The following is a 27,866-nucleotide window of genomic DNA, read 5'->3' on the forward strand; positions in this document are numbered from 1 at the left end:
TCAAAGCTTGATGATTAGTTGATTATTTGAATCAGCTGTGTAGCGCTATGGCAAAAAATAAATAAACTTGGGTTCCCTAGGACTGAGTTTGGGAAAGCCTGTTTCATCCCGTCCTTTTTCAATAATCAATCAGCACATAATCTACTCTAAAGAAATACCTGGCTACATGTATTTAAAACTTTTCATTCTATATTCCAAAATGTTAATTTTTAAAACAGGATTTCATTTATTGTCCACAGTATTGCGTTTCATAGTAGATTTACTGACAAAAGCCATATCAGTTTATATTTTCCTTCCAATAGTCATGTTACTAACTTTGACAATAAAATGGTTAACAAGCATTAACTTCTTAAAGAATAATTGTTTCCTACTAAAAATGTCATTTTATTTTAAATGAATTAGACTAATTGCAAGTACATTTGGATATTTATGGAGGTTAATAAACTGTAGATGAGCTCAGAATACACAACGCCATTACTATCATACCCCTTTCCCTTTCCTAAATAACAAACATTACTATCCATACCCCTTTCCTAAATAACAAACATTACTATCCATACCCCTTTCCCTTTCCTAAATAACAAACATTACTATCCATACCCCTTTCCCTTTCCTAAATAACAAACATTACTATCCATACCCCTTTCCCTTTCCTAAATAACAAACATAACTACCCATACCTCAATAGCAAACATAGCTATCCATACCTTAATAACAAACATGGGTTGAACATGATTACCCATATCTTGATTGAACATTAGCAATGCCAACAAATAAGGTATATCAATATTGCAGGACAGAAGTGCTATCCAGGTGTAGCTATTGGTCCCGTGTAGGTCAGTTGGTAGAGGTATGAGGACCATCAGACAGAGGAGAGGAGGGCAGGTATGAGGCCCATCAGGTAGATCAGGGCAGATATGAGGTCCATCAGGTAGATGAGGGCAGGTATGAGGTCCATCAGAGGGAGGAGAGGAGGGCAGGTATGAGGCCCATCAGGTAGATCAGGGCAGGTATGAGGACCATCAGACAGAGGAGAGGAGGGCAGGTATGAGGCCCATCAGGTAGATGAGGGCAGGTATGAGGTCCATCAGAGGGAGGAGAGGAGGGCAGGTATGAGGCCCATCAGAGGGAGGAGGGCAGGTGTGAGGCCCATCAGGTAGATGAGGGCAGGTATGAGGCCCATCGGAGTGAGGAGGGCAGGTATGAGGCCCATCAGACAGAGGAGTGGAGGGCAGGTATGAGGCCCATCGGAGGGAGAGGAGGGCAGGTATGAGGCCCATCAGGTAGAGGAGGGCAGGTATGAGGCCCATCAGAGAGAGAGGAGGACAGGTATGAGGCCCATCAGAGGAGTGGAGGGCAGGTATGAGGCCCATCGGAGTGGAGGACAGGTATGAGGCCCATCGGAGTGGAGGGCAGGTATGAGACCCATCAGGTAGAGGAGAGGAGGGCAGGTATGAGGTCCACCAGACAGATAGGAGGGCAGGTATGAGGCTCATCAGACAGAGAGGAGGGCAGGTATGAGGCCCATCAGGTAGAGGAGAGGAGGGCAGGTATGAGGCCCATCAGGTAGTGGAGAGGAGGGCAGGTATGAGGCCCATCAGAGGGAGAGGAGGGAAGGTATGAGGCCCATCAGGTAGAGGGGGGCAGGTATGAGGCCCATCAGACAGAGAAGAGGGAGAGGAGGGCAGGTATGAGGCCCATCAGAGGGAGAGGAGGGCAGGTATGAGGCCCATCAGAGGGAGAGGAGGGCAGGTATGAGGCCCATCAGGTAGAGGAGAGGAGGGCAGGTATGAGGCCCATCAGAGGGAGAGGAGGGAAGGTATGAGGCCCATCAGGTAGAGGAGGGCAGGTATGAGGCCCATCAGGTAGAGGAGAGGAGGGCAGGTATGAGGCCCATCAGGTAGAGGTGAGGAGGGCAGGTATGAGGCCCATCAGAGGGAGAGGAGGGCAGGTATGAGGCCCATCAGACAGAGAAGAGGGAAAGGAGGGCAGGTATGACGCCCATCAGCAGCACTATGAGGCTGGGGTTGGTGGCTCCTGCGTGGCCAGGCTCTGGCTCTAGGTCTGGGATGAAGCAGTCTGTGTAGGGCTCAATGCAGGCTGTGTAGGCCATGACGTGGGCGATGTAGCTCTGCTCCTGGACCCCGTGGAAGAGGTGGGCCATGGGGCCCTTGGCAAAGATGGCCACATCCTCTGAGCCGTGGGTCTCAGAGTCCAGAGGTACAGCTGACTGCTGCTTGTAATCTTTGTGATCTGGAGGTGAGAAGGAGCACCAGAGTTAGGAGAGAGGAAATATACATACTGTCATGCAATTTGGAAACTGTAGGCCTTTTAGGAGTTTTGAAAAGAGGGGAGGATAATTAATAAACAAATACAATCATTGGCTTTCATTTTGATGTTAATTTCCTACGATTATCTGCATGATAAACGCATTGAAACTATTTTAATCTTCATTAACTGATGTCAGGGTAGGGGTCAATTTGAATTGAAGACAGTCAATTCGGGAAATAAACTAACGTTTTAATTATATTTTGAATGACTTCTCAATAAACTGAAAGTAGAAGATATTTTTTTCAAAGGCTGTATTTTTAACATTTTATTTTAAATGCAAATTTCTTCATAAATTTACTGCCCCCCCCCCTAATTTTTTTGCCAACACCAGTTTTCCATTTGATCAGACAAGATTATCTTATTTTGCTGTAATTTTCCTCTACACATTGTCAAATTTAGACTTCCTTATTATGATGCATTGCTCAAAAGTAAAACGTACCTGCTTCCGTTGCGTTCACATCTGCACGAGATCCATTGACTAACTTGTATCCTGGGCCATTTCCATAGAGTGTGGTGGTAAAGCGCTTATTATCGTCAGCCAAGTTACGGGACAGACCTTCAAGACACAATGCATACCAGCATGACATTAGATTTTGTCAGTCTAATGCTAAGCTTGCTCAAATACACATAACAGCCCCCTTGACCACATAATTATATAAACCCCTATGTTTAGCCCCCAAAAATACCATTAAAGCAAATGGAATAGGGGGCCTGATCTATACACTGCATTTTTTGGCCATATTTGATGGACCATGTATGATGTGGCCTACCTAGGGATGCAAAGAGTGCATATATTACTGGAAACGTCCTAAGTTTACCTGTAAACTACCAACATTTTAGTAGCTCTCAAGCAGGGGTTTGAACCGGTTCCGGGAACAAAACCGAAAACAGTAAAAGAGCGAAATCAGAACCTGGAACGAAAGTGATCCATACTGTTCCAGAAAATAACCGTTATTTTAAAAGGTATGGGAACCGGTTAAAGTTATTTTACTTTCTAGGCATTTTTTCCAGTCCCACAAAAAAACGCAACAAAGCGCCTATGCAAACCACTTACTCTGTCACTCAGAAACTTATTCCAGTATCTGTCTTCCAGCTGAAAATCTTTGTCAGTGTGTGCACGTGTCTAGGCTACCTGCCCCTCCCCCGCTGAAGCCTAGGTTACTGTAGGCCCTCCCCCTCCGAATCCTAGGTTACTGTAGCCCCTCCCCCTCCAAAGCCTAGGTTACTGTAGCCCCTCCCCCTCCAAAGCCTAGGTTACTGTAGCCCCTCCCCCTCCAAAGCCTAGGTTACTGTAGCCCCTCCCCCTCCGAAGCATAGGCTGTAGCATACTGACGTTACAAGCGTGATTCAGAAATTAGGGAGATATTTTGGATTACATTATACTATAGTTATTACGTTTCACATTGGATTTATTAACCACAAAAAGGTAAGACGTGTTTTTATTCTGGTGCCACTCTGGACACACAAACTTGTTATCTAGCTAGCTCGCTCGCTCGCTCGCTCGCTCTGGTCCAACGTTAAGCAAACTCTAGGAAGTTCAAAGACATTCAAAGATAATGAATAACATAACAAGATGCCCAGCGCTTCAAGCCTAGCCTCACCCTCGCTCACTTTCTCTTCTGACCAGCAAAATTTCAATCTGTCTGTCCATCGCACATGTAAACAACTATAGCTTGCACTTTCCATAACAAGCTGCTCTATCAGCACTGATTGGTGAAGTAATTTAAAATAAGTTGGTTTCAGAGGTTTAAAACGGAACAAAGGAACTAGCCACTGAGTGTACAAAACATTAAGAACACCTTCCTAATATTGAGTTGCCCTCAGAACAGCTTCAATTCATCAGGGCATGGACTCTGCAAGGTGTTGAAAGCGTTCCACAGGGATGCTGGCCCATGTTGACTCCTATGCTTCCCACAGTTGTGTCAAGTTGGCTGGATGTCCTTTGGGTGGTGGACCATTCTTGATTCACACAGAAAACTGTGAAACCCAGCAGCGTTGTAGTTCTTTTCACACTCAAACCGGTGTGCCTGACACCTACTACCACAACCCATTCAAAGGCACTTAAATATTTTGTTTAGCACGTTACCCCTCTGAATGGCACACAATCCATGCCTCAATTGTCTCAAGGCTTGAAAATCCATTTAAGGTGTCTCCTCCCCTTCATCTACACTGATTGAAGTGGATTTAACAAGTGACATCAATAAGGGATCATAGCTTTCACCTGGATTCACCTGATCAGTCTATATCATGTAAAGAGCAGGTGTTCCTAATGTTCCTAATGTTTTGTAGACTATATGTATAAGCCGGTAGTTTGGGGGGGTACAAACCGGTTCAGAACTTTATTTTGCAGTATAAAGGAACAGAAAAGAAATGGTTCAGTTCAGAACGAAACAATTGGAAAATAATTTAGGTTCCATCCCATTTTCAAGTTTATTTAAATTTTATTTTATAACATGACATCTAGTGGTCTTTTTTTTGGGTACTTCAGATTATCAAAATGTGTCTGCAATTATCTTTTTTTACAATGGCGATCTACCCCGGCCAAACCCTAACCCTAACCCGGACGACGCTGGGTCAATTATGCGCTGCACTATAGGACTCCCGATCACGGCCAGTTGTGATACAGCCCGGGATCGAACCAGGGTCTGTAGTGGCGCCTCTAGCACTAAGATGCAGTGCCTTTGACCCCTGCGCCACTCGGGAGCTGTAAAATATAATAGTGTCCACTCGGGTGCCCCTGCGTGGCCTCATCACATGTAATATACAGTGCATTCAGAAAGTATTTACATTTACATTTTAGTCATTTAGCAGACGCTCTTATCCAGAGCGACTTACAGTAGTGAATGCATACATTTCATACAATTTCATACATTTTTTTTGCTGCCCCCCCGTGGGAATCGAACCCACAACCCTGGCGTTGCAAACACCATGCTCTACCAACTGAGCTACAGGGAAGTATTCAGACCCCTTGACTTTTTCCACATTTTGTTACGTTACAGCCTTATTCTAAAATGTATTAAATCCTTTTTCCCCTCGTCAAGCTGCACACAATACCCCATGATGACAAAGCAAAAATACGTTTTTAGAAATTTTTGCAAATGTAAAAAATAATATCACATTTATGAACAGTGTCAGTCAAAATGTTGGACACCTACTCATTCCAGGGTTTTTCTTTATTTTTACTATTTTCTACATTGTAGAATAATAGTGAAGACATCAAAACTACGAAATAACACATATGGAATCATGTAGTAACCAACAAAAGTGTTAAACAAATCAAAATATTTTTTCTATTTGAGATTCTTCAAAGTAGCCAACCTTTGCCTTGATGAAAGCTTTGCACACTCTTGGCACAGCATGATGCTGCCACCACCATGTTTCACCGTAGGCTTGGTGCCAGGCTTCTTTCAGACATGTCGCTTGGCATTCAGGCCAAAGAGTTCAATGTTGGTTTCATCAGATCAGAGAATCTTGTTTCTCATGGTCTGAGAGTCTTTAGGTGCCATTGGCAAACTCCAAGTGGGCTGTCATGTGCCTTTTACTGAGGAGTGGCTTCCGTCTGGCCACGCTACCATAAAGGCCTGATTGGTGGAGTGCTGCAGAAATTGGTGTCCATCTGGAAGGTTCTCCCATCTCCACAGAGGAACTTTTAAGCTCTGTCAGAGTGACCATCGGGTTCTTGGTCACCTCCCTGACCAAAGCCCTTCTGCTCAGTTTAGCCGGGTGGCCAGTTCTAGGAAGAGTCTTGGTGGTTCCAAACTTCTTCCATTTAAGAAGGATGGAGGCCACTGTGTTCTTGAGGACATTCAAGCCTGCAGACATTTTTTTGTACCCTTCCCCAGATCTGTGACTTGACACAATCCTGTCTCAGAGCTCCACTGACAATTCAGTCGACCTCATAGCTTGGTTTTTGCTCTGAACTGCACTGTTAACTATGGGACCTTATATGGACATGTTTGTGCCTTTCCAAGTCATGTCTAATCAATTTAATTTACCACAGGTGGACTCCAATCAAGTTGTAGAAATTTCTCAAGGATGATCAATGGAAACAGGATGCACATGAGCTCAATTTCGAGTCTCCTAGCAAAGGGTCTGAATAATTATGTCAATAAAGTATTTATAATTTTTAATTTTTAATACATTTGCAAACATTTCTAAAAACTTGTTTTCGTTTTGTCATTATAGGGTATTGTGTGTAGATTGCTGAAGACATTTTTTTCATTTAATCAATTTAAAAATAAGGCTGTAATGTAACAAAATGTGGAAAAAGTCAAGGGGTATGAATACTTTTCAATGGCAAATAATCAAATAAGATGATTTTAAAATAAAAGAAATTATGACAAAGCTGTAAAACAATATCCTAAATATAAACCATCAACTTAGTGAATACCATTGGTGTTTAATATGTTTACTTTGGCAAATTACCGGTAGATTTGCAACCATAGGCCTACCTATGGACTTCATGATGTAGCCTACCTAAGACGGGGTTCCCTCTGTCGGAGTTCCCTCCAAAGGAGAAGACGTGGGAGTGGTCAGCAGTGACCACAGACAGAGTGTCCAGCTCACTGGTCAGTTCTGCCGCCCGCTCGATGGCATTGTCAAACTCCACCGCCTCCGTCAGGGCAAATTTGGCCCCGCTGCCGTGGTGACCGTGATCAATTCTCCCCCTTGAAGTGAAAAACCCCCCCAGCAATTGTTAATACAATATGATCTTTATTAAATATCTTTATTAGTCCCCTCACTCGCAGCAGCTTTAAATAGATGTTATAGGCTGTCAAAACTGTACTCCATCTAGGAGAGATGATGTCACTGTCAAAACTGTACTCCGTCTAGGAGAGATGATGTCACTGTCAAAACTGTACTCCGTCTAGGAGAGATGATGTCACTGTCAAAACTGTACGCCGTCTAGGAGAGATGATGTCACTGTCAAAACTGTACTCCGTCTAGGAGAGATGATGTCACTGTCAAAACTGTACTCCGTCTAGGAGAGATGATGTCACTGTCAAAACTGTACTCCGTCTAGGAGAGATGATGTCACTGTCAAAACTGTACTCCATCTAGGAGAGATGATGTCACTGTCAAAACTGTACTCCATATTGAAGAGATGATGTCACTGTAAGAAGGAACACTATGTACCAATTGTCAACAAAATGTAAGCACTAAAATGGAATGACATACTTGACAGTCATTGATTCACAGGGCTTGAGTTAAGTACCCTGTTTAGGCATGATTTCATCGACAATTACTCACATGCAATACACTCCCCAACTACTGTCAACTGCATTAGTTTACACTGAAAATCTCACGTCCACCTAATTTCATTATCCTGGCCTAGGTTCTCTTACACAGGACATCATAATTTGGGGATGCTGTTGCCCAAGGTCATCCAGGGGAGTATTAATACTCATCTTCCACAAAGAGGTAGAATCCTTTGGGGTTCCTGCGGAGGATCTTGATGGCTTTGTCCACCATCTCCGTGAGGGAAGGGTCCATGGTATGGTCACGCTCTATCTCATAGCGGCAGTCACTTGGCTCAAACAGACCTGGATTAGAAAAAACACAGGTAAAAATCCCCAGGTAAAATGGCCAATTCATTGTTATTGGATGTGGGTGAATAGAATGCAGAATAGAAGCATTCAGTAATATTGACTATAAAGCATTTTAACAGTTGAAGTCGGAAGTTTACATACACCTTAGCCAAATACATTTAAACACATTTTTTTCACAATTCCTGACATTTAATCCCAGTAAAAATTCACTGTCTAAGGTCAGTTAGGATCACCACTTTATTTTAAGAATGTGAAATGTCAGAATAATAGTAGAGAAAATTATTTTAGCTTTTATTTCTTTCATCACATTCCCAGTGGGTCAGAATTTTACATACACTCAATTAGTATTTGGTAGCATTGCCTTTCAATTGTTTAACTTGGGTCAAACGTTTTGGGTAGTCTTCCACAAGTTTCCCACAATAAGTTGGATGAATTTTGGCCCATTCCTCCTGACAGAGCTGGTGTAACTGAGTCAGGTTGGTAGGCCTCCTTGCTCACACACGCTTTTTCAGTTCTGCCCACAAATTTTCTATGGGATTGAGGTCAGGGCTTGTGATGGCCACTCCAATACCTTGCCCTTGTTGTGCTTAAGCCATTTTGCCACAACTTCGGAAGTAGGCTTGGGGTCATTGTCCATTTGGAAGACACATTTGCGACCAAGCTTTAACTTCCTGACTGATGTCTTGAGATGTTGCTTCAATATATCCACATAATTTTCTTTCCTCATGATGCCATCTATTTTGTGAAGTGCACCAATCTTTCCTGCAGCAAAGCACCCCCACAACATGATGCTGCCACCCCCGTGCTTCACGGTTGGGATGGTGTTCTTCAGCTTGCAAGCCTCCCCCTTTTTCCTCCCCCTTTTCCAAACATGGTCATTATGGCCAAACAGTTCTATTTTTGTTTCATCAGACCAGAGGACATTTCTCCAAAAAGTACGATCTTTGTCCCAATGTGCAGTTGCAAACCGTAGTCTGGCTTTTTTATGGCGGTTTTGCAGCAGTGGGTTCTTCCTTGCTGAGCGGCCTTTCAGGTTATGTGGATATAGGACTTGTTTTACTGTGGATATAGATACTTTTGTACCTGTTTGCTCCAGCATCTTCACAAGGTCCTTTGCTGTTGTTCTGGGATTGATTTGCACTTTTTGCACCAAAGTACATTCATCTCTAGGAGACAGAACTGATCTCCTTCCTGAGCGGTATGACGCCGCGTGGTCCCATGGTGTTTATACTTGCGTACTATTGTTTGTACAGATGAACGTGGTACTTTCAGGTATTTGGAAATTGCTTCCAAGAATGAACTAGACTTGTGGAGGTCTACAATTTTTTTCTGAGGTCTTGGCTGATTTCTGATTTGGTGCAAAAAGTGCAAGTCAATCCCAGAACAACAGCAAAGGACCTTGTGTAGATGTCGTAGGAACCAGGTACAAAAGTATCTATATCCAGAGTAAAACAATTTTTTTGGGAGAAATGTCCTCTGGTCTGATGAAACAAAAATAGAACTGTTTGGCAATAATGACCATCGTTGTGTTTGGAGGAAAAAGGGGGAAGCTTGGAAGCCGAAGAACACCATCCCAACCGTGAAGCACGGAGGTGGCAGCATCCTGTTGTAGGGGTGCTTTGCTGCAGGAGGGACTGGTGCACTTCACAAAATAGATGGCATCATGAGGAAAGAAAATTATGTGGATATATTGAAGCAACATCTCAAGACATCAGTCAGGAAGTTAAAGCTTGGTCGCAAATGTGTCTTCCAAATGGACAATGACCCCAAGAATACTTCCAAAGCTGTAACACAATGGCTTAAAGACAAAGTCAATGTATTGGAGTGGCCATCACAAAGCACTGACCTCAATCCTATGGAAAATGTGTGGGCAGAACTGAAAAAGCGTGTGTGAGCAAGGAGGCCTACAAACCTGACTCAGTTACACCAGCTCTGTCAGGAGGAATGGGCCAAAATTCACCCAACTTATTGTGGGAAACTTGTGGAAGGCTACCTGAAATGTTTGACCCAAGTTAAACAATTGAAACGCAATGCTACCAAATACTAATTGACTGTATGTAAACATCTGACCCACTGGGAATGTGTTGAAAGAAATAAAAGCTGAAATAAATCATTCTCTCTACTATTATTCTGACATTTCACATTCTTAAAATAAAGTGGTGATCCTAACTGACCTAACACAGGGAATTTTTACTAGGATTAAATGTCAGGAATTGTGAAAAACTGAGTTTAATTGTATTTGGCTAAGGTGTATGTAAACTTCCGACTTCAACTGTATATATATTTGCAAATAAAAATGGGGGATTGGAAGTGATGCAGACAATTACATTGATGGAAGCTACAATCTAATATAAGCTGATCTACCACCTAAATAAAAAAATATATACATTTAAAATAATAATTATTGACTACTAAAAGCTCAGTGTTCTTTTCTAGCAGAGCGAGATGTACGTAGATTCTTACCCATCAGATAGTCTGTTTTTTCAGGATTCACTTTGTCAAATTCATCTTTGTTCCACACATACTTTGCATTCTATAAAGCAGAGGTACAGGTAAGGGTTTATTGAAAAGGGTTGAGAAATGATGAATAAGCAGGAAAGTGGAAGTTGTCTGATCTCATTGTGACTTATTGTCCAGATTCAGACTTTTTTTTTAGTTCAGCCTACAGATACCAATAACACAAGGGTCACCAATTGCCAAGGTTGTCTTAGCTGGTATAACACCTCCAGCCCAGCATTACCATATTGCTGTGAATGAGTCATTGATACAATTGTAGTGAAGGTTTAGTGTCTGCAGCCATGTTTACCTGTTTGTTATTAAGCCACACTGCGGTGAGGTCAAACTTGTCGTTACGGACGCCTTTGTATGATGGGTACTCTGGGTCCTGTGTCTCCTTGGAAAACATATATTTTCGTCCTCCACCAAGAATGACCTGTCACAGCACACATGGAGGTTAATGGACAGTAGATGCTGGTTGGTTTCCATGTATGGATCAATGTTCATGCTGTGGGATACATTTTGGTAGCCTGGTGGAAGCAGTCTGATCGCTCACTTCACTGACAATCAACTTGTCAGCAATTGGGTTACTTTCAACCAATCAGGGGAAGGCTTAATTCAAAGCACAGTGAGGGAGTTTGATAAAGCTGAAACGTGGTGCACCGGTCTATGGCCCGTGACGTGAACAGACCAAAGTGTTGAGGGAGGAGCACCCTGTTCAAATGGAACAGTAAACCGCGCCGTTCGGTCATGTTGTCAACAAGGCAGCATGATGCATCATTCAGAAATCTCTTTTCCATAAAATAAATGTTTGAATTTTCAAACTAGTTGTTACTGGGAAGTCAAATAAAGGCAGATAAAGCGTGTTTATCCAACGCCATTCCTTTAGCATGTGAACACAGAATCCTACTCATTACTCCATGTGTTTATCCTATGCCACTTTAGTTTTGAGCCGACGTTGTTGTCGGCCAGAGCAGGGCACCTGGCTCAGGCCCGGGAGGCAGCCTAGTTCCAAAATCAATTCCGGTGAAAACTCCTTCCACCAGGGCAACACCAAACTCCTTCCACCAGGGCAACACCAAAATCCTTCCACCAGGGCAACACCAAACTCCTTCCACCAGGGCAACACCAAACTCCTTCCACCAGGGCAACACCAAACTCCTTCCACCAGGGCAACACCAAACTCCTTCCACCAGGGTAACACCAAACTCCTTCCACCAGGGCAACACCAAACTCCTTCCACCAGGGCAACACCAAACTCCTTCCACCAGGGCAACACCAAACTCCTTCCACCAGGGCAACACCCAACTCCTTCCACCAGGGCAACACCAAACTCCTTCCACCAGGGCAACACCAAACTCCTTCCACCAGGGCAACACCAAACTCCTTCCACCAGGGTAACACCAAACTCCTTCCACCAGGGCAACACCAAACTCCTTCCACCAGGGCAACACCAAACTCCTTCCACCAGGGCAACACCCAACTCCTTCCACCAGGGCAACACCAAACTCCTTCCACCAGGGCAACACCAAACTCCTTCCACCAGGGTAACACCAAACTCCTTCCACCAGGGCAACACCAAACTCCTTCCACCAGGGCAACACCAAACTCCTTCCACCAGGGCAACACCAAACTCCTTCCACCAGGGCAACACCCAACTCCTTCCACCAGGGCAACACCAAACTCCTTCCACCAGGGCAACACCAAACTCCTTCCACCAGGGCAACACCAAACTCCTTCCACCAGGGTAACACCAAACTCCTTCCACCAGGGCAACACCAAACTCCTTCCACCAGGGCAACACCAAACTCCTTCCACCAGGGCAACACCCAACTCCTTCCACCAGGGCAACACCAAACTCCTTCCACCAGGGCAACACCAAACTCCTCCCACCGGGGCAATTCCAAACGGCTCCTACCGGGGAAACGCCAAACTCCTCCCACCGGGGCACCGCAGAATCCTCCCACCGGGCGGGGTAACTCCAAACTCCTCCCACGGGGAAACACAAATCTCCTCCCACCGGGCACCCCGCGACAATTATTCAATCCCCTCAGTGTTTATTATCAATTTGAGTTTCATAGTTCCAACTAGCACGCGAATGCGGGATAAGCCCAGACTGATAAGTAAAGTGAAATAGAATGGGGGATGCAGCGATTGGGCTGGTTCCACCAGAATAACAGAATGGTGGATGGAGTGATTGGGCTGGTTCCACCAGGATAACAGAATGGTGGATGCAGTGATTGGGCTGGTTCCACCAGAATAACAGAATGGTGGATGAAGTGATTGGGCTGGTTCCACCAGGATAATAGAATGGTGGATGCAGTGATTGGGCTGGTTCCACCAGGATAATAGAATGGTGGATGCAGTGACTGGGCTGGTTCCACCAGGATAACCGAATGGTGGATGCAGTGATTGGGCTGGTTCCACCAGGATAATAGAATGGTGGATGCAGCGATTGGGCTGGTTCCACCAGGATAATAGAATGGTGGATGCAGCGATTGGGCTGGTTCCACCAGGATAACAGAATGGTGGATGGAGTGATTGGGCTGGTTCCACCAGGATAACAGAATGGTGGATGCAGTGATTGGGCTGGTTCCACCAGAATAACAGAATGGTGGATGAAGTGATTGGGCTGGTTCCACCAGGATAATAGAATGGTGGATGCAGTGATTGGGCTGGTTCCACCAGGATAATAGAATGGTGGATGCAGTGACTGGGCTGGTTCCACCAGGATAACCGAATGGTGGATGCAGTGATTGGGCTGGTTCCACCAGGATAATAGAATGGTGGATGCAGCGATTGGGCTGGTTCCACCAGGATAATAGAATGGTGGATGCAGCGATTGGGCTGGTTCCACCAGGATAACAGAATGGTGGATGCAGTGATTGGGCTGGTTCCACCAGGATAATAGAATGGTGAATGCAGCAATCGGGCTGGTTCCACCAGGAAAACATTTTGAGAGCAGGCTAATTTAATGTTTCAAAATGCTACATTCCAAAAAAGCTTGGAAAGTGTGGAATTACTTTTTTAAATGTAATGTTGTATGCTATTTTGAATTATCTTGCTGGATGAGTTAACTGACTCAACTGATATGTCTTACAATGTAAACAATGCACATTCAAAATGTTTCATTCACATAAGATAATACCCATTATGGTGCTCAATATCCTTGAAAGTCAGCCATCTTGTCTATTATCTAAGATGGCCACCTCTGGGGTCTTACATTGATGTCAGTGTTGTGGACCAGCTGGTAGGCGATATCACGGCATCCTGCTGCGATGTCTGCGGCGTTCATGTCAGAGTCGGCGTACCAGCCTCGGTTGGCTGTGTGGGAGTAGGCGGCTCCAGGAGAGGCATGCTGGACACGGGCGGTGGAGACGATGCCCACCGACTTCCCTGAAACGATTCAAAACCATAGGCTCATGTTCATAAGGCACCAACGGGAGAGAAACTGAGTGAAACTGAGGGAAACTGAGGGAATGTCCAACTTGTTCAATAAGAAACACTCGTTTATATTTTCTAACCTACTGATGTTTTTCTATGGTCTCTAAACCGTCTCAATATCTAGCTAACTACTCTAACTCTGAAAATACCAATGTGATATTTCCCCTTTGACAGGTGGCGGATCGGACCCTTTTTTTCAATTTTCACCTTAAATAACATACCCAAATCAAACTGCCTGTAGCTCAGGACCTGAAGCAAGGATATGCATATTCTTGATACCATTTAAAAGGAAACACTTTGAAGTTTGTGGAAATGGGAAATTAATGTAGGAGAATATAACACATTAGATCTGGTAAAAGATAATACAAAGAAAAAGCATGCGTTTTTATTTTTTTATATCATCTTTGAAATGCAAGAGAAAGTCCATAATGTGATATTGCAGCTTAGGCGCAATTTTGATTTTGGCCACTAGATGGCAGCAGTGTATGTGCAAAGTTTTAGACTGATCAAATGAACCATTGCATTACTGTTAAAAATGTTTTATCAAGTCTGCCCAAATGTGCCTAACTGGTTTATTAATACATTTCAAGTTCATAATTGTGCACTCTCCTCAAACAATAGCATGGTATTATTTCACTGTAATAGCTACTGTAAATTGGACAGTGCAGTTTGATAAACAATAATTGAAGCTTTCTGCCCATATAAGACACGTGTATCCATGCTAATCACATTTGCACACGTTAGCTCCCGTGGGGGACACGACTCCCGTAGAGGTTAAAAATAGTCCCGGGTAGTGTCTCAATACACTTAAAAATAGTCTCCTTTCCTTTTTTTTCACTGATGACCACAGATGACCACTGATGACCCCTAATTTAATGAAAGCTCTGGATGGATTTTCCCCAAAGGTCCATCTCCAGTACAATCCCTTTTAGATCTGAAAAAAAGGAGACGAAAGGAGGAATCTATTCCACTAGATCAGGGTTTCCCAAACTAGGTCCTGGGGCCCCCCCTGGGTGCACGTTTTGATTCTTGACCTAGCACTACTGTACACAGCTGATTCAAATAACCAACTCATCGTCAAACTTTGATTTTTTGAATCCGCTGTGTAGTCAGGGTTGGGGAGTAGCAGATTACATGTAAGGGATTACAAAAAAACTGGTAACTGTAATCTGTTACGTTACAAGCAAAAATATTGTACTCAGATTACAGATACTTTTGAAAAACTAGATAATTACTTTGAGGATGACTTTTAAATTCAGAAAGGATGTTTGCAAGAAAAAAAATCTTTGACACATTCAAATCAGCATTGAAAAAAGGTGCAAGTTTAAGTTTGTTCCACCTGAGCGAGTCTGACCACAAGTCAGAGATCACTATGATGACACAACAACTGTGTTTGATGGATCGGGGGGAAAGAGCAGGAATAGGCTTTTGTAGGCTACAGTCCAAGTGATGTCTTCCAATGGTGCGACTGCTGTAGTCATCCAAGGATTATACTGTTTAAATAAACGCTTGGACGTAAGGATGATAGTTGTGGTGTAGTCTACAGCGACACGGATATCACTTATTATTGATATCTACATAGTGCATTGATGTGAATCACACTGTTGCTCTCTCATTTAGGTATTTGCGCCTTACGGATTGTGGTTGTTGTGGATGGCTGTTCACAAATCTAAATGTGTATTTGAACCCAATAATGGTTTAATTCAAGAAGTTTAAACTGCCTATCAATCATTGTTTTTGAAACCAGTGGACAGTCAGTGAAAAATGCGCTCTTTCAACAGCTGCATAGTGCGGATCCCAGCCTATGGAATAAAAGTGGGGCTTTTATTGCTCAATCTAATTCATGATGATAAAAAATAAATATCCAAATGACTAATGGGCACATGATCAAACTCACACACTTTTGATAGACTTAAAGGGGCAATCTGTAGTTGCTAAATCCATTTAAAAAAAATGTAGTCGAAATTATTATATGTAGTAGAAAGTGATGGGTTAGAAGAAGCCTACATAACCAACCCATTAAGTCAAATTTGAGTAAATTTTAACGTTGATTTATCCTGCAATAGATGTCGTTCAATTGGTAACATAAATTTTTGGTCTTCCTCTAACGCCTCTTAAGGGGAAAGTAATCTAAAAGTAACGGAATGTAATCAGATTACGTTATTACGAGTTTGGGTTAATCCAAAAATTACGTTACTTAATTACAATTTTGGACAGGTAACTAGTAACTGTAATGGATTACATTTAGAAAGTAATCTACCCAACCCTGTGTGTATTGCTAGGGGGGGCTCAGTGGGGGCCTCAGGACTGAGTTAGGGAAACCCTGCAGTAGACTATTCAGACAAGGACCCTATTTAACCCCCTACCTTCCATTTAACCCCCGTACCTGCCATCTTGGCGCGGTGAAGGACAGATTCCACCTCGTTTCCGAAAGTGCTGTTGCAGTTGTAGCGGAGAGCTGAGGCACTGAGACCCAGGGTTCCATAGTTGGCTTTCACACCACACAGGTAGGCCGTGGCCGTGCCAGCACTATCGGGCATCTGCTGGTCCACGTTGTACGTCTTCAGGGTCAAATACACACACACACACACACACACACACACACACACACACACACACACACACACACACACACACACACACACACACACACACACACAGATTTGTTGCAAACCAGTGAAACATCTTAATTTACATGTCTCCGTTATACCAGGGATCAGTTCTCCATTAATTTAACTGAGAAATTAAGAATTATTTTATTATTAGTAATTTATTTCCTGAATGGATTATATTACAGTGGAATGGACCCCCCCCCGGTATAAACACTATCATAATAATAGTAGTATAATGCTATTACTAGTATCCTGAAATCATAAAGGCCATCAGGTGGGTTAACTTCACATCTTTACAACAGTAGGCCTGTTCAAAGTAGTGAGCATAATACATATTTGAAATATCTGACATCAAAATGTAAAAAAATGATGATGAGGTTCAAATGATATTGGGTTCATGAGAGGAGACTGGACAGACCTTAGACAGGGCTAAGTGTGGGAAGGTGTCCATTGCCAGACTAAACTCCTCTCCGTTCCCTCCATTCATCTGCCCTTTGAGGATCCTCGCTGCAGTCACTGTGGGGATGCCCATACCTGCATGGACATTGGTGGAGGACACAACCTTTTGACAACTTCACCTGAATTGACAGATAACGTTTTTACAGCTTCTCCTGAAAGACACACAACCTTAAGCCAACTTCACCTGAATTGACAGATAACGTTTTTACAGCTCCTCCTGGGGCAGCAGGTAGTCTAGTGGTTAGAGTGTTGGGCCAGTAACTAAAAGGTTGCTGGATTGATTCCCCTGAGCTGACAAGGAAAATAATCTGTAGTTTGCCCCTGAACAAGGCACTCTTCCCCAGAAGGCTGTCATTGTAAATAAGAATTTGTTCTTAATTGACTTCCCTTTTTAGATAAAGGTTCAATAAAAAATGCCCTGTGCTGGTTGGAAGATAAATCAAATGTTATTTGTCACATGTGCTGAACACAACAGGTGTAGACCTGACTGTGAAATGCTTACTTACAAGCCCTTAACCACCAATGCAGTTCAAGAAATAGAGGTAAGAAAATACTTACAAAGTTTAAATAAAAAATAAAAAAAAAGTAACACTATAAAATAACAATAACAAGGCTATATACAAGGGGTACCGGTACTTAGTCAACAGGTCAGCCAAGGAATGAATTATACTCATGAGCAAACATTCCATAACTCCAGGTGACAGTTGTGGCGGATGAATCAGAATGTATCCCTTTGGACTCTGGTGTTGGAAGCCTGACTTCTTCCCTCAGCTGGAGCTCAGTCACTTGGAGCCCAGAGAGGGCCGAGGTCAGGCTTGTCTTTCACATGTCCCTGGTGTTATGCAGAATATCAGAACGGGAAGAGGATAGAATGGAACTTTGTCTACATATGTGTGTGTGTCTTACTGAGGATGGGCCTCTATGAGATAGCACTGACAGAGGAGATTTACGATGTCTTTGGGTAATAATGCCTAAAGAGCATTCCAGATAACATGAGCTAATGGTTCTGTTCTATACCGTACCAGGGAGAGACGGTTCCAGTTTGGAGTAGGAGGACTGGCCTATATAATGAAAACTGTTGACACAGCAGTTGCTGTCTGCTATGTTTTATAGATATCTTTCATACAAAACTTAACCTTGTGACCCATTCTATGCATCTGTGGTTCGTCATGTACTTTGAGAGGGGTGCATCTTGGCTATAAAAGATCTTTGTACTTTTCTGTTGTCACTTTCAATGGTTCATTAGAGATAGCACATCATTGAAAGTCAAAGTGCTTTTGTAAAGCTCTTATTATTAAAGATGTAGTTTAAGTATAACTCTGACTGGTGTATGAAGTTTGTAACTCTCCTCATTTGGTAATGCAGAAATTAGCCACCACACAGTAAATCACCAAACTTGGCTTTATACCTACTGCAGCCCAGTAGGTGGTAGTACGCCTCTTATCACATTATTTATGAACTGCCAATACACTTAAAGTAGTAGAAGAAGAAATGGATTCTTTTAGAATGGAGAAATCAACCCCTCAATGGTGCTGCCCAGGCTGTCACAGAAGACCTGGCCTCCACAATCCCCCGACTTCAACCAAATTGAGATGGGTTTGGGATGAGTCAGACCGCAGAGTGAAGGAAAAGCAGCCAACAAGTGCTCAGCATATGTGGGAACTCCTTCAAGACTGTTTGAAAATCATTGCAGGTGAAACTGGTTGAGAGAATGCCAAGAGTGTGCAAAGCTGTCATCAAGGCAAAGGGTGGCTATTTGAAGCATCTCAAATATAAAATATATTTTTATTTGTTTAACACCTTTTTGGTTACTATATGATTCCATATGTGTTATTTCATAGTTTTGATGTCTTCACTATTATTCTACAATGTAGAAAATAGTAAAAATAAAGAAAAACCCTTGAATGAGTAGGTGTTCTAAAACTTTTGACTGGTACTGTATGACTAATACAATTTATAACTTTCAGTCCAACCACTGCCTTGCCGCAAGACCTGATAATGATTGCATGGTTCAATGAGCTACAGTATATCAGCTCTAACATTGATGGGTGACTACAGAATATCAGCTCTAACATTGATGGATGACTACAGATTATCAACTCTAACATTGATGGGTGACTACAGAATATCAGCTCTAACATTGATGGGTGACTACAGATTATCAGATCTAACATTGATGGATGACTACAGAATATCAGCTCTAACATTGATGGATGACTACAGATTATCAACTCTAACATTGATGGGTGACTACAGATTATCAACTCTAACATTGATGGGTGACTACAGATTATCAGCTCTAACATTGATGGGTGACTACAGATTATCAACTCTAACATTGATGGGTGACTACAGATTATCAACTCTAATATTGATGGGTGACTACAGATTATCAGCTCTAACATTGATGGGTGACTACAGATTATCAACTCTAACATTGATGGGTGACTACAGATTATCAACTCTAACATTGATGGATGACTACAGATTATCAACTCTAACATTGATGGGTGACTACAAATTATCAGATCTAACATTGAATGTGGGTGATGTAGGTGTTGAATCCAGCTCGGTGAACATTTACAGTATATTGTGGCTGCATACTGCTTGTTATCTATTAAAGGGATAGTGTGAAATGTTGGTAACTAAGCCCTTATTCTACTTATTCAGAGTTAAATGAAGTCATGGATTCCAGGAACAGCTAGTATGCTGGGAAGCCTGTCCCAACCTTAAATTAGTTCTCACTGCAATGAGTTTAACTTGATAAAATGTCAACCTTGTGATTTGAGAGAGAGCTATAGGTTTTTTCATTACTTTGATTGAAACTAAATGGGAATCTTTTGGTTTTCAGATCTGGGTTAGTTTTCTATCAAATACTTTACCGGTGCTTGATTGAGCATGTCTGGTGCAATGGGATGCTATGTCGCTATTGGATTTCTCCTTCACCTTAAAGTGAACACTCTTCAAGTGAGGCCAAATGCAAGGTCATGTGTCGCTCAGTTGGTAGAGCATGGTGCTTTCATCACCTGGGTCGTGGGTTCAAATCCCACCGGGGGACCAGTACAGTTTGTACTCGCTTCTCTAAATTGCTCCAGATTAGATTGTCTGCTAGATTATGTACCAGCCAGCTACTCCTTAGGTTTATCAAACAAAAGACAGGATATCATAAAACAATGATAGACTGACTAGAATTAATAGTTGAGAACTTGTTTTCAACTGGCCTACCTGGTTAAATAAAGGTGAAATAAAACATAAATAAATATTCTTATTATTTTTAAATAATAATACATTGATATGCCGCTGGCCTACTTGATCATACCTGTTGCTCATCTGCCCTATATGTCATGAACATGCCATTCAAGAGCAGGTGATGTAAAGTTATCCAACAATATTATTAATAAGATCATCATCATCATGAAATAGCTGAACTATCAATCCAACCAACTGAGTTAGTCAGTTTTCAACGAGATGAAAGCTGCTATATTTTGCTAAATTGTTTATTTATGATTTATTTATGATAAGGGTCATTATTAACTCTCACTATGTTTTACATTTCAATCGTTTAAGTTTATTGTTTGTACACAGAGATAATTTCATCCTTTCCATCCTCATCCTGCTTGTAATATATGCTTTAATGACTGCTTCATAATGCATTATAAACTGGGTGGTTCCAGCACTGAATGCTGACTGGCTGACAGCTGTGGTATATCAGACTGTATACCACGGGCATGACAAAACATGTATTTTTACTGCTCTAAGAACAGCCCTTAGCTATGGTGTATTGGCCATATACCACAACCCCTCGTGCCTTATTATATCATGTGTCAAGTGTCTGCGGGTTTTCGCTCCACCCTTGATGGATGTATTAAGGTCTCCCTCACATGTTTGTCTAGCTCTTTATTGAATGGAAAACCAAAAACCGACATGGAATGAGTTTGACACCCCTGCATTATATTCACAGTTGGTGGCAGGTAGCCTAGTGATTAAGGGCCAAGCTGACTAGGTAAAAAAATCTGTCGATGTGCCCTTGAGCAAGGCACTTAAACCCTAATTCTCCTGTAAGTTTCTCAGGATAAGAGCGTCTTCTAAATGACACAAATGTCTATAAAACGCCTCGGAGCTCTGCTATCATAGGTAATATCACTAAATATTTGCAACCAAGCCATGCTGCTTCCTGGAGGACAGAGCCCTGCTCTGACCCCTGCTCTGTTTGACGCCTGAATCCTGCTCTGTTCTTTACCCTCTCACCCCTTCTCTGTTTGACCACTGAGCCCTGCTCTGTTTGACCCCTGACCCCTGCTCTATTCTTTCCCCCCTGACCGCTGATCTGTTTGACCCCTGATCTCTGCTGTTCTTTCCCCCCCGAACCATGCTCTCTTTGACCACCGACCCCTGCTCTGTTCTTTCCCCCCTGACCCTTGCTATTTTTCTGCTCCTAACCCCTGCTCTGTCCCCCCGACCCTGCTACGTTCTTCCCCCTGACCCCTGTTGTTCTTCCCCCCTGACCCCTGCTGTTCTTCCCCCCTGACCCTTGCTGTTCTTTCACCCTGACCCCTGCTCAGTTTTACCCCGTACCCCTGCTCTGTTCTCCCCCCTGACCCCTGCTCTGCCCCCCCCTCTTCGACCCCGACCCCTGCTCTGTTCTCCCCCCTGACCCCTGCTCTGTTCTCCCCCCTGACCCTTGCTGGATGAACAATCTACTGGTAGCGGTGGATATACTGTTCACCTCACCAGCAACCGAGCCATGCTGCTGCCTGGAGGACAGAGCCGAACAACTGCAACTAAACCATGCTGCTGCCTGGAGGACAGAGCCAAACAACTGCAACTAAACCATGCTGCTGCCTGGAGGACAGAGCCGAACAATTAAGAACAGAGCAATTAAGAACAGAGCAGGATTCAGGCGTCAAACAGAGCAGGGGTCAAACAGAGCAGGGGTCAGGGGGAAAGAGAAGAGCAGGGGTCAGGGGAAGGGAAGAACGTAGCAGGCGTCAGCGGGAAAGAACAGATCAGTGGTCGGGGGGAAAGAACAGAGCAAGGGGTCTGGCGGGAGCATTCTCTCAGAAACACGCAGTCAGTCCAGGAAATGTACCATCCCTTATCTGGTCCATAGGAGGCGTTGTGCATTGTAGCACTCATTGTTCGGCTCTGTCCTCCAGGCAGCAGCATGGACTTCATCTTGGGAATAAGTTGTCTTGTGTTTTTGAATGTTTGTAACCTTTCCAAGTCTTACAAGCAAATTGCCTTTTAAAACTGTCTGTGGTGGCCTGGTATTGGTAGAACCTGTGTTTTGACACATGCATACAGCATACATCATTCAGAAAAGCGTATTCCCCTCCAAGTATTTTGCCCATTCTATAACCTATCCCTGGCCCCAAGGGTGTAAAATTGATTGCACATGGGGGGACAACATAACAGGTCTGTCTGAAAATGTTTTGCCATTCAAAGCTAGTTTTATTTTATTGGGCTCTAGCTTCCATGAATTCAAATGTTACCCTTTAAATCACATAAATATACACATTTTTAAGTGTGGGGGGGACATGTCCCCCCTCCCTTCGTCCTGTCTATAGTGGAAATCATGCCAACACTTAGCCCCATCTCACTCACCATCTCCCAGGAACAGAATGGAGTTCTTAGCCCGGCGGACATTTGGCTTCATATCCAGAGCTTTGTGGAGGGCCTGCTTCCCCTTGTTGTTCCAGTAGCTGGGGTGCTTCTCATTCTCTAAGGAAGAGCATCAACATTTTGTTACGTTTGTTTTTATTCATTACATAATCCATGTAGTTCCAATAGCTCAGAGACTTTGGTTCTGGAAATATCAGGGTTGGAGGTTTCCAATGGTTGTGATTTCTGTTTAGGTCAGATATAATTGGTGTTTAAGATCACTTTATTGGTCAATTGCCTACAAGGTCCAACCAAAATTTTAGACACATGTAGTACCAGTGAAAAGTTTGGACACACCGAATCATTCCAGGGGTTTTAATTTTTTGTTGTTGCTATTTTCTACATTGTAGAATAATAGTGAAGACATCAAAACTATGAAATAACAAATATGGAATCATGTAGTAACCAACATTTAAAAAATAAATCTAAATATATTTCATATTTGAGATTCTTCAAAGTAGCCACATTTTGCCTTGATGACAGCTTTGCACACTCTTGGTATTCACTCAACCAGCTTCATGATGTTGTCACCTGGAATGCATTTCAATTAACATGTGTGTCTTATGTTAATTTGTGGAATTTCTTTCCTTAATGCGTTTGAGCCAATCAGTTGTGTTGTGACAAGGTAGGGGTGGTATACAGAAGATAGCCCTATTTGTTAAATGACCAAGTCCATATTATGGCAAGAACAGCTCAAATAAGCAAAGAGAAATGACAATCCATCATTAATTGAAGACATGAAGGTCAGTCAATTTCAAGAACTTTGAAAGTTTCTTCAAGTGCAGTCGCAAAAACCATCAAGCGTTATGATGGAACTGGTTCTCATGAGGACCGCCACAGGAAAGGAAGATCCAGAGTTACCTCTGCTGCAGAGTATAAGTTCATTAGAGTTACCAGCCTCAGAAATTGCAGCCCAAATAAATGCTTCACAGAGTTCAAGTAACAGACACATCTCAACATTAACTGGTTAGAGACTGCGTGAATCAGGCCGTCATGGTGAAATTGCTTTAACGAAACCCCTACTAAGGTACACTAATAAGAAGAAGAGACTTGCTTGGGCCAAGAAACACGCGCAATGGACATTAGACCGGTGAAAATCTGTCCTTTTGGTCTGATGAGTACAATTTTTAGATTTTTGGTTCCAACTGCCGTGTCTTTGTGAGAGGCAGAGTAGATATCAGCATGTGTGGTTCCCACTGTGAAGCATGGAGGAGGAGGTGTGATGGTGCTTTGCTGCTGACATTGTCAGTGATTTATTTAGAATTCAAGGAACACTTAACCAGCATGGCTCCCACAGCATTCTGCAGCGATATACCATCCCATCTGGTTTGCGCTTAGTGGGACTATCATTTGTTTTTCAACAGGACAATCACCCAACACACCTCCCAGCTGTGTAAGGGCTATTTGACCAAGAAGGAGAGTGATGGAGTGCTGCATCAGATGACCTGGCCTCCACAATCACCCGACTTCAACGCAATTGAGATGGTTTTGGATGAGTTGGACCACAGAGTGAACGAAAAGATGCCAAGTGCTCAGCGTATGTGGGAACTCCTTAAATTCTGTTGGAAAAGCATTCCATGTGAAGCTGGATGAGGGAATGCAAAGAGTGTGCAAAGCTGTCATCAAGGCAACGGGTGGCTGCTTTGAAGAATCTCAAATATAAAATATATTTTGATTTATTTAACACTTTTTTGGTTACTTCTTAATTCCATATGTATTATTTCATAGTTTTGATGTCTGTAGAAAATAGTACAAATAAAGAAAACCCCTGAGTAGGTGAATAGGTGTGTCTAAACTTTTGACTGGTACTGTGCATAGATAAACAGGTTTTTGGAGAGGAGCAGGGTGGGCTATTGTTGTGGGGGGTTAAGTGCCTTGCTCAAGGGCACAACAGCAGGCAATGGCATCTAGGATTTGGAACCAGCAAACCACCGGTTTCCGGCTCACCTCTCTTACCGGTAGGCTACCTTTCACTAGACTTTATGCTGCTTTGCATTAAAGCATCTCTCCATATAATTGGCTCCCCATTGCTAATTCAGAGTGACACAACTTTAACATACAGTTACAAGACAGAAAGAGTAGAAATGTATTGCATTCTTCAAAGAAGTACCTTCATACTATGCGCGGTACATCAGCAAAACTGCGAGATGCCATATCTCTCTTAAATAGATACAGTTGAAGTCAGAAGTTTACATAAACTTAGGTTGGAGTCATTAAAACTAGTTTTTCAACCACTCCACAAATTTCTTGTTAACAAACTATAGTTTTAGCAAGTCGGTTAGGACATCTACTTTGTGCATGACACAAGTCATTTTTCCAACAATTGTTTACAGACAGATTATTTCACTTATAATTCACTGTATCACAGTTCCAGTGGGTCAGAAGTTTACATACACTAAGTTGACTGTGCCTTTAAACAGCTTGGAAAATTCCAGAAAATGATGTCATGGCTTTAGAAGCTTCTGATAGGCTAATTGACATCATTTGAATCAATTGGAGGTGTATCTGTGGATGTATTTCAAGGCCTATCTTCAAACTCAGTGCCTCTTTGCTTGACATCATGGGAAAATCTAAATAAATCAGCCAAGACCTCAGAAAACAAAATTGTAGACCTCCACCAGTCTGGGTCATCCTTGGGAGCAATTTCCAAATGCCTGAAGGTACCATGTTCATCTGTACAAACAATAGTACGCAATAATAAACACCATGGGACCACGCAGCCGTCATACCGCTCATGAAGGAGACGCATTAGAGATCTCCTAGAGATGAACGTACTTTGGTGCGAAAAGTGCGAATCAATCCCAGAACAACAACAAAGGACCTTGTGAAGTAGCTGGAGCAAACAGGTAAAAAAGTATCTATATCCACAGTAAAACACGTCCTTTATCGACATAACCTGAAAGGCCGCTCAGCAAGGAAGAAGCCACTGCTCCAAAACCACCATAAAAAAGCCAGACTACGGTTTGCAACTGCACACGGGGACAAAGATCGTGCTTTTTGGAGAAATGTCCTCTGGTCTGATAAAACAAAAATAGAACTGTTTGGCCATAATGACCATCCTTTATGTTTGGAGGAAAAAGGGGGACGCTTGCAAGCCGAAGAACACCATCCAAACCGTGAAGCACGGAGGTGGCATCATCATGTTGTGGGGTGTTTTGCTGCAGGAGGGACTGGTGCACTTCATGAAATAGATGGCATCACGAGGAAGAAAAATGATGTGGAAATACTGAAGCAACATCTCAAGACATCTGTCAGGGAGTTAAAGCTTGGTCGCAAGTGGGTCTTCCAAATAGACAATGACCCCAAGCATGCTTCCAAAGTTGTGGCAAAATGGCTTAAGGACAACAAAGTCAAGGTATTGGAGTGGCCATCACAAAGCCCTGACCTCAATCCTATAGAAAATGTGTGGGCAGAACTGAAAAAGTGTGTGCGAGCAAGGAGGCCTACAAACCTGACTCAGTTACACCAGCTCTGTCAGGAGGAATGGGCAAAATTCACCCAACTTATTGTGGGAAGCTTGTGGAAGGCTACCCGAAACGTTTGAACCAAGTTGAACAATTTAAAGGCAATGCTACCAAATACTAATTGAGTGTATGTCAATCAAATACAATCAAACGTTTTTATAAAGCCCTTCCTACATCAGCTGATGTCACAAAGTGCTGAACAGAAACCCAGCCTAAAACCCAAAACAGCAAGCAATGCAGGTGTAGAAGCACGGAGGCTAGGAAAAACTTCCTAGATAGGCCAGAACCTAGGAAGAACCTAGGAAGAAAAGAAACCTAGAGAGGAACCAGGCTATGAGGGGTGGCCAGTCCTCTTCTGGCTGTGCCGGAGGGAGAACATGGCCAAGATGTTCAAATGTTCATAGATGACCAGCAGGGTCTAATAATAATATGTAAACTCCTGACCCACTGGGAATGTGATGAAATAAATAAAAGCTGAAATAAATCATTCTCTCTAATATTATTCTGACATTTCATATTCTTAAAATAAAGTGGTGATCCTAATTGACCTAAGTCAGGGAATTTTTACTAGGATTAAATGCTAGGAATTGTGAAAAACTGAATTTAAATGTATTTGGCTAAGATGTATGTAAACTTCAGACTTCAACTGTATATGTGATGTGTGATACATGCCATATTTCATTACGTTTATTTATGTTAGTCCCTATCATTTACTGTCACACTTTGTGTCACACATGATAGTTGTTACTCCTAAAATAATAAAAAAGATAAGTCTGTCCATCATCCTGATGAGTAGATGTTATGTACCTTTTGAAATGACTGCTGATACTGTCTAAAGACAGGTGTCTCTTGTTAAAAAATATTTCTAATTCACCATTTGTCAACATGTATGAATAGTCTTATAACCAATTCATTTCAGATAACGTAAGAATACCATAAATTAATTGCTTAATTGGTAAACATATACCAAGCAAATAAAACAGTTGTTTACCTGGAATGACAGATAAAGTCCAATCCACCGATAGAAATAGGAGTAATCCAATGAGGGTATGTTGACTAGCCATGGTGTGTGCTATGTGCATAGTAATGACATTAGGACATCTGAACAAAGTTAGGAAGGTTGAAGCATTGTTAGTGGTCCCATTTATGACCTGAATGTGGTGGGTTCAAAGGGCAAATGTGTAATCCTCGCCATGTGAGAGGTCACACACATGCGCACACACACACACACACACACACACACACACACACACACACACACACACACACACACACACACAAATGCAGAGTTGCAAAGCAAAAGCCATATATCAGACTGGCCAATAAAAAGAAAAGATTAAGATGGGCGAAAGAACACAGACATTGGACAGATGAACTCTGCCTAGAAGGCCAGCATCCCGGAATCGCCTCTTCACTGTTGACGTTGAGACTGGTGTTTTGAGGGTACAATTTAATGAAGCTGCCAGTTGAGGACTTGTGAGGCGTCTGTTTCTCAAGCAAGACACTCTAATGTACTTGTCCTCTTGCTCAGTTATGCACCGGGGCCTCCCACTCCTCTTTCTATTCTGGTTAGTGCCTGTTTGCACTGTTCTGTGAAGGGAGTAGTACACAGCGTTGTACGAGATCTTCAGAACAAGAATAGAGTGATGAGTTTCAGAAGAAAGTTATTTGTTTCTGGCCATTTTGAGCCTGTTATCGAACCCACAAATGCTGATGCCCCAGATACTCAACTAGTCTAAAGAAGGCCAGTTTTATTGCTTTTCTAAACAACAGTTTTCAGCTGTGCTAACATAATTGCAAACAGGTTTTCTAATGATCAATTTGCCTTTTAAAATGATACACTTGGATTA

The 27,866-nt window shown here is 42.7% G+C and overlaps 1 protein-coding gene across 1 annotated transcript; it reads right to left on the reverse strand.

Moving 5' to 3' along the window:
- Window positions 1-202: 202 nt before the first annotated feature.
- On the reverse strand, window positions 203-27,174 carry alpi.2 (alkaline phosphatase, intestinal, tandem duplicate 2). Its single transcript, XM_014149861.3, has 11 exons — window positions 27,008-27,174; window positions 22,496-22,612; window positions 16,851-16,966; window positions 16,207-16,381; window positions 13,600-13,772; window positions 10,687-10,812; window positions 10,344-10,413; window positions 7,740-7,874; window positions 6,808-6,999; window positions 2,771-2,887; window positions 203-2,253 (listed from the first exon to the last, which is right to left on the reverse strand). The coding sequence occupies exons 1-11, from the start codon at window positions 27,096-27,098 to the stop codon at window positions 1,964-1,966; spliced, it is 1,602 nt and encodes a 533-aa protein (XP_014005336.2). The 5' UTR covers window positions 27,099-27,174; the 3' UTR covers window positions 203-1,963.
- Window positions 27,175-27,866: the final 692 nt, after the last annotated feature.

This window comes from Salmo salar, chromosome 16, assembly GCF_965601325.2.
Source record: "Salmo salar chromosome 16, fSalSal1, whole genome shotgun sequence".
NCBI lineage: Eukaryota > Metazoa > Chordata > Actinopteri > Salmoniformes > Salmonidae > Salmo > Salmo salar.

Coding starts and splice junctions, on each gene's coding strand:
- alpi.2 (XM_014149861.3), bottom strand. CDS start 27,098: ATGCACATAGCACACACCATGGCTAGTCAACATACCCTCATTGGATTA. Junction 13,773..16,206: donor TCACCGCGCCAAGATGGCAG/GTACGGGGGTTA, acceptor GAATCGTTTCAG/GGAAGTCGGTGGGCATCGTC. Junction 7,875..10,343: donor AAAAACAGACTATCTGATGG/GTAAGAATCTAC, acceptor TTTCTAATCCAG/GTCTGTTTGAGCCAAGTGAC.